We start from the raw sequence: 15,006 nt of genomic DNA on the forward strand, positions 1-15,006 counted from the left end.
GTACCAGTCACCTCAGGGACCCAACAATGTCATTGGTGGTTCAGTCTAAGTACAGCTCAAGTTCAAAGAGGAAAACTTTTAAAACTGGACCCAAAGCATATGGAATAACTCCTAATACAGAAAAAGTATTATATTTTGGTGGGCTTCTTTATTCCAAAAGATAATAAATGAGTTATGAACCCAGAAAAGTCAAGGGACACTCTGCCGGGTTTATAGGATTTTACATTTTTAATTTGTTCTTAATGGAAATCACTGGTTCTTAAAGTGTGGGCCTTGGGCCAGCAGCCCCAGCAGCAGAGCAACTCCTGGAAGCCTGTTGGAAAGGCAGATTCTCAGGACCACCCCAGACCTGTGGAATGAGAGACTCTGAGGGTGGGGCCAGGCCGACTGTGCTGGTTTTGTTTTTTTTTTAATTAAAATTCAATTTAGTTAACATATAGTGTATTATTAGTTTCAGGGATAGAATTTAGGGATTCATCAGTCACATATAACACCCAGTGCTCGTCACATCACGTGCCCTCCTTAATGCCCATCCCCCAAATATCCCATCCCCCCCCTCCCCGCGCCCCCCACCCCCCACCTCGTCCCCTCCAGTGACCCTCGGTTTGTGTTTCCACAAGCTCTGCTGGTGATTCTGATGCAGCTTAAGTTTGAGAACTGTGTCTACAACAAGAACTATGCGTGTAACAGTGACCGTTTCTGCGCTCCCCTGCCTATGACCAAGTGAGAAGCAGAATTCTTCAAACAATATCAGCACTAATTTAGTGCACAGAACACTTGTGCACAGCTTTATTCCTTTTGTCCTTCCCCAGGGTCAAGTCCAAGGGTTCTGAAATGATACATGTGTTCCAGGGGTAGGAGGGGGAGGGATAGCTACTCAAGCCCCCGTATTTTCACAGGCATTGTTTTCAGACTCTTTAAAACCACTACTCATGGCGTGTGATCCAGGATATACACGTGTGGGTTTATGACAGAAATAAAAGTTTCCCTTATTGTGATGTACTTGGATAATTGTTTTCTATTCTATTATTATTATTTTTTTTTAAAGATCTATTTATTTGACAGAGAGCAAAAGAGAATGCACAAGCAGGGGGAGGGGCAGAGGGAGAAGCAGTCTCTCCCACTGAGCAGGGAGCCTGATGCAGGGCTTGATCCCAGGACTCTGGGATCATGACCTCAGCCGAAGGGAGATGCTTAACTGACTGAGCCACCCAGGTGCCCCAGTATTCGATTTCTTTTAAAAAATGTTAGTTGTGGGGCGCCTGGGTGGCTCAGTGGGTTAAGCCTCTGCCTTTGGCTCAGGTCATGATCCCGAGGTTCTGGGATCGAGCCCCGCATCGGGCTCTCTGCTCAGCAGGGAGCCTGCTACCTCCTCTCTCTCTGCCTGCCTCTCTGCCTACCTGTGATCTCTGTCTGTCAAATAAATAAAAAAATAAACTCTTAAAAAAAAAAAAGTTAGTTGTGACCCATTAACTTGTCTTTACAACCTACTTGTGTGTTGCAGCCCAAAGACTGAAAAATGCTACTGTACATCATGAATTTTTCACCCACCGTCCATTGAGCAGGGTAGCACTTGTGCAAATGCTACGCAAAGTCTGTATATATTTACATATATGCATATTCATGTGCAAGGGGCTTCGCAGCTTCTGGCAGATTCTCAAAGCCTTAGGTAAAACTTGAGAAATTGGGACCTAGGATCTAGGTCCCACGCAAAGGGCAGAGGATGGGAATTAGGATTTCCACTACTAGGTGGCCCCTGGAGCCCTCTAAAAACTCCTGTGATAAGATTGGGAAGGGTCTTCAGTTCACCCTCTACCCCATACAAGACCTTCAGGGGCTCTCTTCATCAGAGAAGGAAGGGATTGATATTTGAGTGGATTTTCTACTACATAAAGGAATGGCAACAGAGATCATACAATGTGCCCATTGCTACTGGGTCACGAGCCAGGATTTCTGCAAAGGGCAGCAGGATCAAGACAGTCCAGTCAAACTCAAGGCCCTCTGGGTCTTCTAGATTCAGCAGAAATTAGCGGCTGCTGCAGGCCAGATTTTTCCACGTCAGTCGTTGGAAGTGAGGGCTTTGGCCTGCTGATGTGTTAGGATTAGCAAGACGCATGTGGCACAGGGCTGTTCCTCCCATGTTCATTGAGATGACGATCCAGACATAGCCAAGGCTGACATGGAACCAACCAGGCACCAGTATGCACTTATTGGCTCTTAAACTATTGAAATACTTCCCTATCTCTGGTAAAGAATAGCTGCCCCAGCCCTGCCCCTGCACCCCCAGCCACTCTGACCCCTCCCGGGGCCAACCAGGACCTCTTTGTGACCCAGCCACCCAAAGGTCAATGCCTGGCACAGTAGAGGATTCCAAAAATGCATTCTGATGGATTGGTACCCTCAGTTTTCAAATATTTTTAATGTTACCTGAACGTGAACCCAGCCCAGGAGGCCAGGCTCCTGGCTACACTTGGATTTACACATCATGGCTGGAAGGTATAAAACGGAAGAGGGGTGCACTGGCCTCACCTTGGAACTGATTGACCTGCTGCACGGGGTATGGATTCCGCTGCTGCTGGAGATGCTGGCGGGGTAAATGTGATTGCTGCAGCTGCTAGAACGACAGGACAAGAAGGGCAGGGGGGTGACATGGGAGAGACAATGAAATGTCGTGGCAGCTTGGAGGAGGCACTTTTTCAACATGAAACTTGGTGTTGAGGAATCAGGTGCATCCAGGCGGGTGCACAAAGCACGAGTTTGATGGATTTTCACAAAGCAAACACATTCCTGGTAACCGGTGTGTGGATCAAGAGACTGAACTCTGCTGGGAGCCCCGCGTGCCCCTTTCCAGTCATTACTGACCCCAGGGAACCACTTTATCCAGCCAGGAAGCACTCTCCTGACCTGACAACACAGACCAGTGATGTCTGCTTTCGTAGTTGGTGTAAGTGGATTTCTACAACGTCCTGGCGTCTGGCTGTGGTGTCTGGCTTCCCGCATTCATCACTCTACTTACGAGACTCATCCATGTTGGTGCGTGTAGCTGTGGTCAGGTCGCTGTCACCACTGAGTATTATTCCATTATGATGAGACCAAGACTTACTCACCTGTTCTCCTAGTGATGATCTTTTAGAGTGTTTCCAGTTTTGGGCTGTCCCCAATATGCTGCTAGGAACATCCTCGCCCCTGTCTTTTGGTGAACATCTGGCAGATCTGCTGGTCCAGGAGGAGGCGGTTTTGACTTTGACCATCTACCACCTGCCTGCATGTTTTTCTTAACATTGCAGGACCCAGCTCGAGGGACAAGCAACTAATTTTTAATGACCTAAATAGATGCTTCTGGTACAGGAAGTTGGGATTCTCAGGGGCTACATAAACAAGGCTCATCTTATTCCCATGGGGCCATACTGCCTGTAAGACACATCCCCGCAAGTTAAATACACAGCATTTAGTGCCTTATGGAAACCGCGAGGGACTCCCCTTGTACCAGGAGCCGGGAGGCTGTCCACGCCGTCCCTCTTCCTCCACCCCTCGGGGATTCCGCCCTGCCCGCACTGTTACCAATCTACTGGAAAGGCTATTATGATCATTACCATGCTGTATGCGAAAAGGGAAAGAAACTGAGAGTGAGATGGCAAGAGCAGAGAAAGGGGTTTGAGTTCCTGGTCTGCTGTCAAGTAGCTGCGTGACCTTCGGCCCGTCATTACTTCCTCCTGCCCCCGTTGAATATTCATGGAGCACCTTCCACAGCGAGCGCTTATAAAGGACACACATCAAGGGCCCTGCTCTTTCAAGTGTTCATTATAAAAATAACACACATTGACCACTGCTTAACACATGTGTTTATTTCTATTTTTTCCTCTTGTTTTTGTTTCTGGGCAGCTCTATAATTTTCTTTCTTTCTTCTTCTCTTTTCTCTTTCTCGACAACGCCAGCCAGCACTCTGGCAACCAAAGAAAAGGAAAGCTTCTGTCCTGCTCACCCCATCCTGTGATGCCTACCAGGGTGTTTTGCACAAAGTGTTGAAATTAATTAATTGTGTAGATGAAGTGTAGACAAGAAACCGTGCTAATCTTTTAGGCAGCAATAGAAGGGCATTATTGAGAGTAAACTGAGCACTTAAAAGCTTCTCCTCGGCCAAACTTCTCATATTATGTAAGAATTTAAGTGTCCCAGTGCCGAACAAGCCCGGGGTGGCCTGGGGTGGGGTGGGGTGGGGGTGGGGCTTCTGTTCTAGTCCCTGCCTCTCTAGCTCTGCCATGACTTCTTCCATGAGCTCCCTGGCCTCAGTTTCCCCATAGGTAAAAAACAAAAGCCATCCTAATCACCAGTATTTTTTTCAGGTCTAAAAGTCTAGGTTCTGTGGAACCTTTGTGAATGGAAGAGAGGTGACCTGCTCCTTGCTCTTCGAGAATAAGGGATTAAATGTTAACTCACACCTGCTTTCAACCTGCTCTGTTCTGATTCTTAAATCCACTAGTATCATTTTGAAGTTCCCAAAGATAGGCACGATCCCAAATCCTTCTGTTTTTCCCCTCACATGTCCCTTCAGGAAATCCCAGGATCTCTAATACTCTGCTTTCAGGACTGAAATACTCAGGACACTTTCATTGCTGTGGCAGAGCCCCAGAAAGTCAGCTGGGCATGGACAGGGCAGTATTCATTCTCAAAACAAAACGCTGAGAGCTCACCACTTGTCGACCCCTCGGAGGCCTACACTGATCAGCACCGTCTCGGGGATTTGTTTCTGCGCATGCTCCCAGCCTCGCATCTGGACTAGTCCCACTGGAGGGCTCGCACCTGGGGCCGCAGCCCTCAGGTCAAGTTCCGTGACACCAGGGTCACGTGACTGGCCCCCCCCCCCCCCCGGCGACGTGCACAGTTTCCAAAGGCTTTTACATGCTTGATTCCATGTGATCCTAAAGCAGTTACAGGAGAAAGGCTGGGAGATTATTAAACCTAAGCTGGCAGATGAAGAGAGGGGGTGAGAGGTTTTTCCAAAATGACACCACAAGCAAAAGATGGGCCACATTTTGAGTCTGAGTAAAACTGTCCTTTCCTTGGTCCCTCTTCATGGCTTGGTTTCCACAACTTACTAAGGAATTACACGCATTCCCCCATCTTTCCAAGGGGCCTGTATCTCTGTGTGTCCTGGGTTCTGAGGGGTGCCCTGTTCTCTCGGCACCTCATCTGACTAGCCTCCTGTGGCAGCTCTTCTTCCACTCTTTTGCCTCCCTCCTTGTTCCCTGAGGTGTGGCTGCCCTCGCCAAGTGGGACAACCCTGGCTGGCCCAGCGGCGTTCTACGCGGTTACCCCGTCTCCTATTTGTGCCTTGGTCACGGCACACACATCGAAGGCCATCGCTCCAAGTAGCAGGAGCACCTGAAACTTCCTGGGATTGGCTGAGGAGAGGATTTACACAGCCCAGCTTCCCCTCAGCAGCTCCATTTATCACTGCCTGAGAGATATTAGCATGGTTCCTTGTCACACACCTTATGCAGGGTGAGAGGGATAGAGGTTTGTTTGTACAAGAGCTGCCAGGCGGCTGACTGACCTTGGTAAAAAGAGAGATAATTACACAGCTGCTCAGGAACAAAAGCAGGGAAGGGAACATAAGTGAACTGTACTCAACAGTACAATTTTTCTATTTGGGGGATGACTGGTGTTACTCTGAACCGCTGTTCTTGGAAGGGACCTCAACATGTCTGTGTCCCACACAGCATCGTGTGTGTGTGTGTGTGTGTGTGTGTGTGTGTGTGTGTGTGAAGGATGCTTGATAAATTTCCAAAATTTTGATTGTACTAGGAACATTCTAGAAGGGGAACTGTGAGGTGAGAGCCCCGTTGGGCTCTAAGCCTCACATGACAACCTCACACCTACCTCCGCTAATCAGAGAGAGCTGCCCTGGACAGACCCCCCAGGAGCCAGCTAAGGATCTCTTATGGAAGGCCTCAGGCCTTTCCTGGGATAATACTGAATCAGGCATGGGCGTCTTGAAAAACAAAACACACTGAAATCTACAGAAGCTGCTCGCTTTCAGGGAAGGCTTTCTTTCAAAGCTGGAGGAATTATATGGCAAGGGTGGACAAAGATACCCAAGGTAAGGCTTTATTTGTGTTAGCCCTTCCTTTAACTCAAAGATTTCTTCATCTGTTTTAAAGCTGTTGGGAATTTTCTTAAGTTTGCACCCTTTCTGTGACCCTGAGTTCAGGTTTCCAGGTAGTTCTGTGGGCCCTATTCTTCTCCTATTGTTCCTGTCCCATTGTTCATGACCAATTCTGTAGAATTCTCCTCAATCCCTCCTCCTGACATTTTCCTTCAAGAAACAAAGTTCTCCGAGTTATTTTCTTTTTCTCTTCATGCTAGAAATATTAGCGTCTATGAAGAATGGGAGGCAGCCTCCCAACCCCCACTCTGATGGTGCAGACCCCGTACCAGAAACCAGAAGAAAGGAGTCAGGCTTGAATCGAAGAAATGTCTCTGGCAAATGGGCCTTCAAATAGATGGCTGAAGCCTGTCTTTTAAGAACAAACTCATTCATTCTAAGAAAAAGCCTAACTAATTGAAAGGTCTAAATTCTGCAGGTTCTTCTGTGATCCCAGAAAATGCTGGACTGTGACTACCTCGACGAAGCATGGGAACTGGAACTGTCCTGCAGACACCAGGCACTGAATATGCGCATCATGTTACCTGCTCGGCCAGAATCTGCTGCTGCTGCTGCTGCTGCTGCTGCTGCTGCCTTTGCTCCCGCAGGAACTGTTGCTTCTGTTGCTCCATCAGCTGGGCCCGCTGATCCATGAGCATCTGCTTCATGATGGCTGCTTGGGGCTGGCTGCCGAGGAAGCCGGGACCCGCGGGACTGGCTCCGGACACCATGCCGCTCGAGCCTGGGGGCACCGAGGACTGCATGGGGCCAGTGGTCCGGGGGAGTCCAACTGGGTGCTGCTCCTGGGAGGACAGGAAGATGAGAGAAAGCACAGATTTCATATTTGAAAGGAAGCACGGGGCAGAGGCCTCTGCTTGTGGACCCGAGGGGTCCCCAGTGGCACACAATCTATTCCACAGAAACACAGGAATCCTCAAATCTGGCCTTACCATGGTGGAACTGGAGGGGTGCAGGGGGACAGTAATAGAGGACGGCTCTGGGATGTCTGAGAGCAAGTCCAGTCTCTTTTGGATGGGACTGATTAAAGGACAAAGGCCAGGTAATCAGCTAGCATTCTGTTTCCTCCAAAGGAAAGGGATGAAGACCTCAGGCTGGGCTCACCTTGAGTCTGGAATGAGATAGCCTGACCTTACCTCTTTTTTTTTTTTTTTTTTAAGATTTTATTTATTTATTTGACAGACAAGAGATCACAAGAAGGCAGAGCAGCAGGCAGAGACAGAGGGGGAAGCAGGCTCCCTGCTGAGCAGAGCCCAATGTGGGGCTCGATCCCAGGACCTTGAGATAATGACCCGGGCCCAAGGAAGAGGCTTAACCCACTGAGCCACCCAGGCGCCCCCTGATCTTACCTCCTAACCTTCACTGCCCACCTGGCCTAAATGGACTTCTTCTAAGTTAGCAGGAAAGACATTTACAGAAGAATTCTGGAATTTATTAATCAAAAGATCTACTATTCGATGGAATTCTAATTAATTGCAACACTAGAAAGCTTTGCTATATGTAAAAAAAAATTCTGCTAGTGGGAGTTGTTGATGGTGAGAACTGGGAATGTGTTACACTGAACAAAGCTACGCAATCTCCCAACATCTTTCAAAATAGAACCAAGCCTCCTATGTCTGGGACAATTTAAAATGTGGGGGTTGATCTGGGTCTTTTGATTCTACAATTGTCTCAGTCAAACGATGGCAACTTGTAAGGATTGGTTCTTAAGGAGTAGGAAGTTAAGCGGTAGAAAACTACCCACAGAATCTAGTGACTACTTAGAAGATGTGTTCAGAGGGGAAGCCCGTAACAGTCAGTGTAGACCAGGGAAAAATAGCTGATGGGCAGAGTTGGTAGGTGACCATAAGATTCGGCTTCTAGATAGTTCCTTTCTTGTTCGTCTACCAAGTGCACCTGGTAATGGCATGTATGGTCAGACGACTCTGCAGAAATTTTCCTTTTAACTCATTCAAGTTTCAAGTAATCAATCTCAACACAGAGGATCTGATGTCTGAGATGAACACAAATTAAATGGGCACCCATGTAAGGACATACCCAGTCATAGGGTGCGGGACCATCATGAGGCCGAAATAGTAAGAAATGAATACGAATAACTCTACAGTTATTTAAATATTTTTGTCTCCAAACTGGGTTTTAATATTTTTTCCTACTTCTGCTTTGCTCTTTGGCACAGATATAGTCAATCAGGCTGGCACTGTCCTCTCAAAACATGCAGCTGAGTTTGATCTCTGACTCTCCTACAGACCCAGTCCTGGATTGGATTCCCCACAGCCTGGGCTGGCGGACCTTCCTTCTGTGGTGTGGTGCTCAGCCACTCGTGCTTCTCTTTCCAGTAGTGAGATACGTTAACCACATCTTCAGCTGCTCTTCCTCTCACCCTCCACTGACACAGACGACACAAGTGAAACAAACAAAAAACCATGACTCCTCGCAGCCTGGGCACAAGAGGCCAAGAAGTCCTGGGGAGTTAGTGCAGTAGCCCAGGTCACACTTAGCCGAAGGAAGAATCGGAAAGAACAGAATCCAAACAATGACCTGGGGTCTAAATTTAGTATTCCTTCCACTAGCACAGGCCCGTCCCAGACTGCAGGTCACTGGTGCCAAGTGTATGCCCAAGAATTGCTTGCAGACTAAATATACAGTATGTCTCCCATAAGTGTACTGTGTTCTATTTTTCAAATGCAAGTGTTGTTGCAAAGCCCTTTTTGTCTTTGTGTATTTTCTCGGTAGTCAATTATTAGGTAGACAGCGGTGAAATATTTATGTGAAAAAGAACTTAGGCTGAAAAATGCCAGGAACCTTTATGCTACCACAAAGTTTCCTTTAGGCCTGACCCCCCCAGGCCATCAAGATATTTGAGTCTCCCCTCCCCCCCCCCCGTTTTTGCTTCCTGTTTCCAAGCCCTTTCTTCCAATGGGATAAAGCTGCTTCTTGCCACCTTTAGAAACAAATGGCTGATTGACTTAACACTTTAACAAACGAACTCACACTGAAGTAGAAACAGTTAATCAATCAGCAAAAATACAGAATACAGGGTTTTGTTTGCCCCCACCCCGTGTGTATTTCAGTATATTTGATATTTTCAAATTTTGATGAGGAGAAAGTTAGAAAAAAAAATGTGACCCTAGGGAAGATAAAGTTTGCTTCAGCTAGTTTTAGGACAGGGCTGGTCTGGGCTAGCCCTGTTGATCTTTGGGCACTTTGGGATATTCTCCTCCTGGGTGAGCAGGCCTGGGGAGCTGGGGCACGTGCTCAGAACTGGTAAGTAGTCACGAGTTGCTTTCCTGGCCTTTTCTCCACCGTGGAAGTAAGGGAGAGGCAAATGAGATGGTGATGTAGATACACCCAGTCACTTTTGGCCCCTGTCTTCCTGGGGGAAAAGAAATACTTCAAAAGCACAGTGGGGACAAAAAAAGGGGGAAAAAAAGAAAAGAAAACTCCCCAAAGAGATAGTTAGGTTATTACTTCCCAGGATTATGCATTTCTCCAAAGGATTCCCTCCCAAAGGCTTCGCCTTGGGGTTTCTTGCAGAAGACCTATAGACCTAGGGACGGGAGGGCCATGTGCATTTTCAAGGCTTGCCTTCCCTATGAAACATCAAACATGGGTGAATCTAGGTCTTTCTCAACAAGTTCTAATGCATTCAGCAGCGGGTGAGTGACACCTAGAGCCCCAGCCTCAAGTGTGTATTCCAAAGTGTGAGGCTTGCCTTACAAATGGAGCTGGCTGAGGCCATTAACTGTTTCATATTACATGGCAGCTTTTAACCTCCAGTCTAAGAGGGCTTAATGAGCAATAGTCTGTCGAATTTCAGGATTTCAGGCCACCGCTCTTGTTTCTAAGGAGGACACACACTGCGTGTGCAATTAGAGAAAACCAGGCTGAGCTTTCGTCAGAAAAATGTAATGCCTTGAAGCCAAATGATGCAGTATTTTTAGTTTTAATTACCGGCTCGTTCTCCACCCCGCCCCCTGCCCAGCGACCTCCCTTGCCTTGCCAGTAGCTTCCCCTCGGAAACGCAATTGGCTACTAGACCCTCATTACCCCCCAAACCTTCGCACTCTTCAGTAAGATAAAGGGAGGGGGAACAAACCAGAACCGATGAACCCATTTTACCTAACTGCTTCTCCAGGGAAAAGATCTTAGCGATTTTTCTAAGGGCTGGAGAGAGGTAGGAGGTGTAAAAAACGCCCTGCCTCCTCCGAAGAGGCAGTTTTCTACTTCAAAAAAACAGCTGTGGTAAAAATATCTCCCCAGAGCAGCCAGCTGTTTATTTATAAATCTGTGCGTGGCGAAGCTTCATTTCTCTTAAGTGTTTTCAAGAACAAGCGTAGTGTTTGGGTGAGAGGGGCCGGGGTGGCTGGCGGCCAACCCAAAGAGCGCCGGCTCCGGGCAGGGGGCTCACGAGAGGCCCCCCGTAGAGACGGGGGCCGCGGGGCCGCGACTTGGGGGCGCGCGGGGGGCCTCGAGGACGCCCCGGCTTCAGCCTTTTCCAGGCGGTCCTCGTCGGAGGAACAAGGAGCAGCTGCTGTTCTCCGCCTGCCCCAGCAGATGGTGGTGTCAGCCCGGCGCTCCGCCTGGCAGCCCCAGCTCCGCCCGCGCGGCGCTCTCCCCCCCGCCCCCCAGATGGCTTAATCAGGACTCCTGTTCCTTCCCCCCACCCCCCCGCGCCGCCCCCCGGCCCCCGCCCCGCGCGTCTGGGCGGACGCTGCGAACGTGGAGCCAGGCAGTCAAGTGTTACTGCGTACAGCAGGTAGCCTGGCAACTGAGAGCATAATACCGAGCAGATGGTGTTCGCACGGCGTGATGGACATCACACACGACAGCCTGAGACAATCCAGGAATTCCCTGGTGACTCGAGGCCCTCTTTACACAAAATGAGTTCTCTCTCCATTGCCGTGTATCTCTGGGGTTATCTCCCCCCTCTCTCCGACTGACACCGAACTGGTTTCTTATTACCGACTTTCCTTGCAGCCCGAGGGGAGGGAGCTTTCAGGTCGGGGTGGGGAGGCCGAAGAAGGAAACGGAAGGGCTGGGAGCGGGAGGAGATTGGGGGGGGGGTGCGGTGGCGCCCGGAGAGGGGAGGGCGAGTGGCGTACACCAGCCCCCGGGGCTGACCGTCCGAGAGGGGCAGAGTTCCCCGCAGCCCAGGCTGCACAAAGCCGGCGCGGGAGGGCGGCGCTCTGGGCGGCCCGGGCTCAGAGTCTTTGCAATCACATGCCTACGAACAGCCTAAATGAAATTTAGGATTTTACTTAAAAAGTCCCCTGAGGCGTAATTTAGCCTCTTGACTCGATCCTATATGCTTACAAGTCCTTAGGGGGCTCTAAGAAGTCAGGAGTGGGGCCGCAGGCCCGGAGATAGCTCTCAGCGCAGGCGTCTCTAACAAAGAAACCGACGAGGCGGTCCCGGGGCGCGGGCGAGTCGCATGGGGGCCACGGAGGCCCTCGGCCGGCGCGCGCTGCTGTTTTGCGGGTGAGCCGGGCGCGCTCCGGGGGCGCATTGCCCGGGTTCCCCGCACACTGTGCGTGCCGGGGCCAGGAAGGAAATGGGTGCGGAGGGCAGGCGAGGGGAGAGGAGGGTTGTTCATGTAGGAAAAAGTAAAAATAATAAAATGGATGTCCCCAGAAAACAAATCTATGCTTTTCACACACACTGAACTGGATCAAGCAATTAAAAAAAAAAAAAATCAATCTCCAGCCCAAACGGAATTCTGCCTAGGTTCTATATATCAAGAGGCTCTTATGTCCAACCAGTCACCAGTATCTAGAGCTTTTTCCTGCAAAGACATTATTCAAGTTTTAAGTTTCAGACGAAGGAAGTCTTTTCAAAGGTGGAAGCTAACGTTTCACGCAGAACATCACACTTGGTGGGAAAGAGTTCAGCAGTTCTATGTCAGAGGGCAGCATAGGATGAATCCGACACCCATTGCAGCCTGATGGATGCGTCTGGCTGTGATTCCCAGAGGCTCAGGGTGGTGAACTGGCATTCTGAGGCTCTGGGAAGCCATCTGAACTCTCGGTTTCAGTCTCCACCTCCTCAAATGAAGATCATATTCATAAAACTACTCCCTTGACCAGTGGAAACTTTGGAGGTGAGTTACAGAAAGAAAATGTTTAAGAAGATGCTCACACCTCTCCCACTTCCAGTTTGGGCAGTTCAGGAACAATAATGGGCTAAATTCAATCAGAGGTTCTGAAAGTGGGTTTCCAGGATCTACAGCATTAGCATTACCCAGGAGCTTGTTAGAAATACAAATTCTCAGGCCCCACCCTGGCCTACTGAATCAGAACCTCTGGAAGTGCTTCAACATACCCTCCAGGTATATTAACGATGCCCCACAGTTTGAGGATCACCAGGCAAATAGTACTCCTGGGGCATCTGAGCTCTCTGGGCTTTGATTTAGATTGCAAAAGCAGTCTTGCACTTTGAAAAGCAAGTCAGACTTTGTCTAGGTTTTCACTGCAAATTCTTCAGCATTTGGAACAAAACTCTTAAACTTTCAGAGGGCTGCTCATGCAATGCAAAGGATGCAATGCAATGCAAAGAATAAGAAATTCTGGAAGGACCCCATGGCCATGATTCTTCCAGGAAGGCCAGGCCTCCTGCAAGTCTGCTGTGGGGGCTGAGCAGCAGCCAAGACTGAGGAAGGGGTGAGGCCACTGAACTCCTTTGCTCAGGCAGGAAGCACAGACATCACTGGACTTCCCATCTCCTGGTCTGATACAAGATAGAACTATGGAGAGCTTTGAGTAGAGTTCCCTCTGTTGGAAAATGTTCTTCAAACACAGAGACCAGAAGCAATAATGGAAGAAGACCAGTGACACTTACAGGGCACCTACTGGATGCCTTCACCTGCATAATTAAACACATTTGGTTGATTAAAAAACCCCAAGTCTTTGAAAGGTTAAGGAAATTGTCTGATGACCCACAGCTGGTGGTGGTGTCTTTGGGATTCTCACTTTTCCATTGACTATAACATACATCTGGTCTAAATTGAGCAGACCACCCAAGAGCGCTGTGGAGTAAAGAGAAGTGGGAAGGGGGTAGGGGGTAGAGAGGAATGGGCATAGAATAAAAAGGTAGAATCTCTACAGGGATCAAAGGGCGAGGCTGAAAGAGCATAAAAATATGCATCATTTTTTATATGTTGCTTGATACCCAAAATTAGGATGCCTTTGTGGTATCAACTTTGACATTTAAAGAAAGGGCATAAGATTAGACCATTCAACCATAAGTGGAAGGAAGAAACAAAATAAAATAAAACCTTAGAATTCTCTTTGAAGTTGATCAAGTGTCAGGGCAGACGCTTGGTTTCAGGATGGTGGCTCCTTTTAGATATTCTTTGTCCTTGTCCAGAATAATTTTTCACTGTGGGTCTGAAGAGTTGCTTACAATATATTGCCAGCAGAGCCCCAACAGGGCCCATCCCGTATATAACCCTCTGTTTCTGCAGATTATTGAAGAAGGTTGGATAAAATGTTTGTTTTCTGATCTGTGATGGTTGTGTCCCCATGACGATTAAGTTTTGAGGCAGTTTACCAATTTAGGAAACTTATCACTGAAATGGCAATGACTTGAGGCACAGTGGTAAGCCTAATACATGGGTTCAGCAAAGTTCTTTGTTCAACCTTAAAGAAGGAGCAGTTTACGTTAGATGAACCCACCAGGTTTGGGTAGAAACATAGTTCCATCATAGGCCCAGTGGCTGGCCCTCTGGACCACTTAACAAACAGCTTGCTATTATTACTGTTACTGTTTTAACCTCTTGATCGTGTAGCCCTACAAAGTCAGGGTAAGGAAAAAGCTGTGTTTCTATTTCTAGCTTAGCTCCTAAAACAATAAGGATGAAGACTTTAAACTTGGCTTTCTTTTCAGGTTCTCAATGAGCAGAATGAGAGTTCCTACTCATTTAACTACTTAAAAAAATAAATGGATTGCTGATTCCTGCTCCCCCACCCCGATCATGGGGAATATTTGGAATATTCCATAAAAGTGTAAAAAACAAGAAAAGCAATATTCGTTTTAAACACTCAGAGGCAACCATATTAATATTTTGATGTGTTTTTGTATTTCCCCCAGCTTTTCCCTCTGTATACAATAAAATAGTTACCACAGTCATGGTAATGTTCCGTATGTGATTGTACCCCTGTTTCTAAGTAAGATAGGGGAGTATAAAGTTCCAGCCTTCCAAATGCTTACAAGTTACAGTTTTCTGGAGAAATGACATCCTTATGGCAATGTATCTGCCAGGCCCGTAGAATCTGGACGAGTCTCTTCCAGCATCTAGCAGGGAGCTAGGTCCACAGTTGCCACAGAGTAAATGCTTGCTGAACTGACCTGACTATATTGACAGTGAAGTCATGGTCTAAACCAGTATCAGGTATGACTGGAGAGGAAAAAAAAAATGGCCCTACAATGGATGGCTTCTCCAATCTACAGGAAAGGACCCTCCAGTGAAGATGAAGGAAAGGGTTAAAGTTGGCAGTCCAGCCCAGACTAGATGCATCAACCACAGAAGGCCAGGCTTTCAAGGACTAACTTGGGGGTAAGAACAACAAAAATACCATTTGTCCTTATCAGTGCTTTGAACATAGTCACCATAGGTCCCTCCAGTGGAAACACAACTTGGAGAGTTATGCTTTTCCTCTGCCTTTGATGTAAATTATAGAGTCCTTTTGATCCCTTTGTTGTGATTAAATCTACCACCAAAGCAACTCTAAATTGGTTAAAAGTTCATTCGTGTGCAACAAAAGGAGCTTGATTCATTAAACTATGGTACATCCATACCATGAATACTAGGCAGCCAATAAAAATCATGCCTTCTGAGACTGTCCAAT

The 15,006-nt window shown here is 47.9% G+C and overlaps 1 protein-coding gene across 2 annotated transcripts in view; it reads right to left on the reverse strand.

The window, feature by feature from the left end:
* MAML3 (mastermind like transcriptional coactivator 3) overlaps positions 1-15,006 on the reverse strand; it is a 398,166-nt gene that overhangs the window by 8,808 nt on the left and 374,352 nt on the right. Inside the window, exons 3-4 of one of the 2 annotated variants that reach the window (XM_080796502.1) lie at positions 6,691-6,948; positions 2,530-2,611 (exon numbers count right to left, since the gene is read on the reverse strand). In XM_080796502.1, coding sequence (XP_080652628.1) covers positions 2,530-2,611; positions 6,691-6,948 — 340 coding nt within the window. Of the gene's footprint in view, positions 1-2,529; positions 2,615-6,690; positions 6,949-15,006 lie in introns of both variants that reach the window. The other variant, XM_080796501.1, reaches the window with a different exon arrangement.

The sequence above is a fragment of the Martes martes genome (assembly GCF_963455335.1).
Source record: "Martes martes genome assembly, chromosome: 2".
NCBI lineage: Eukaryota > Metazoa > Chordata > Mammalia > Carnivora > Mustelidae > Martes > Martes martes.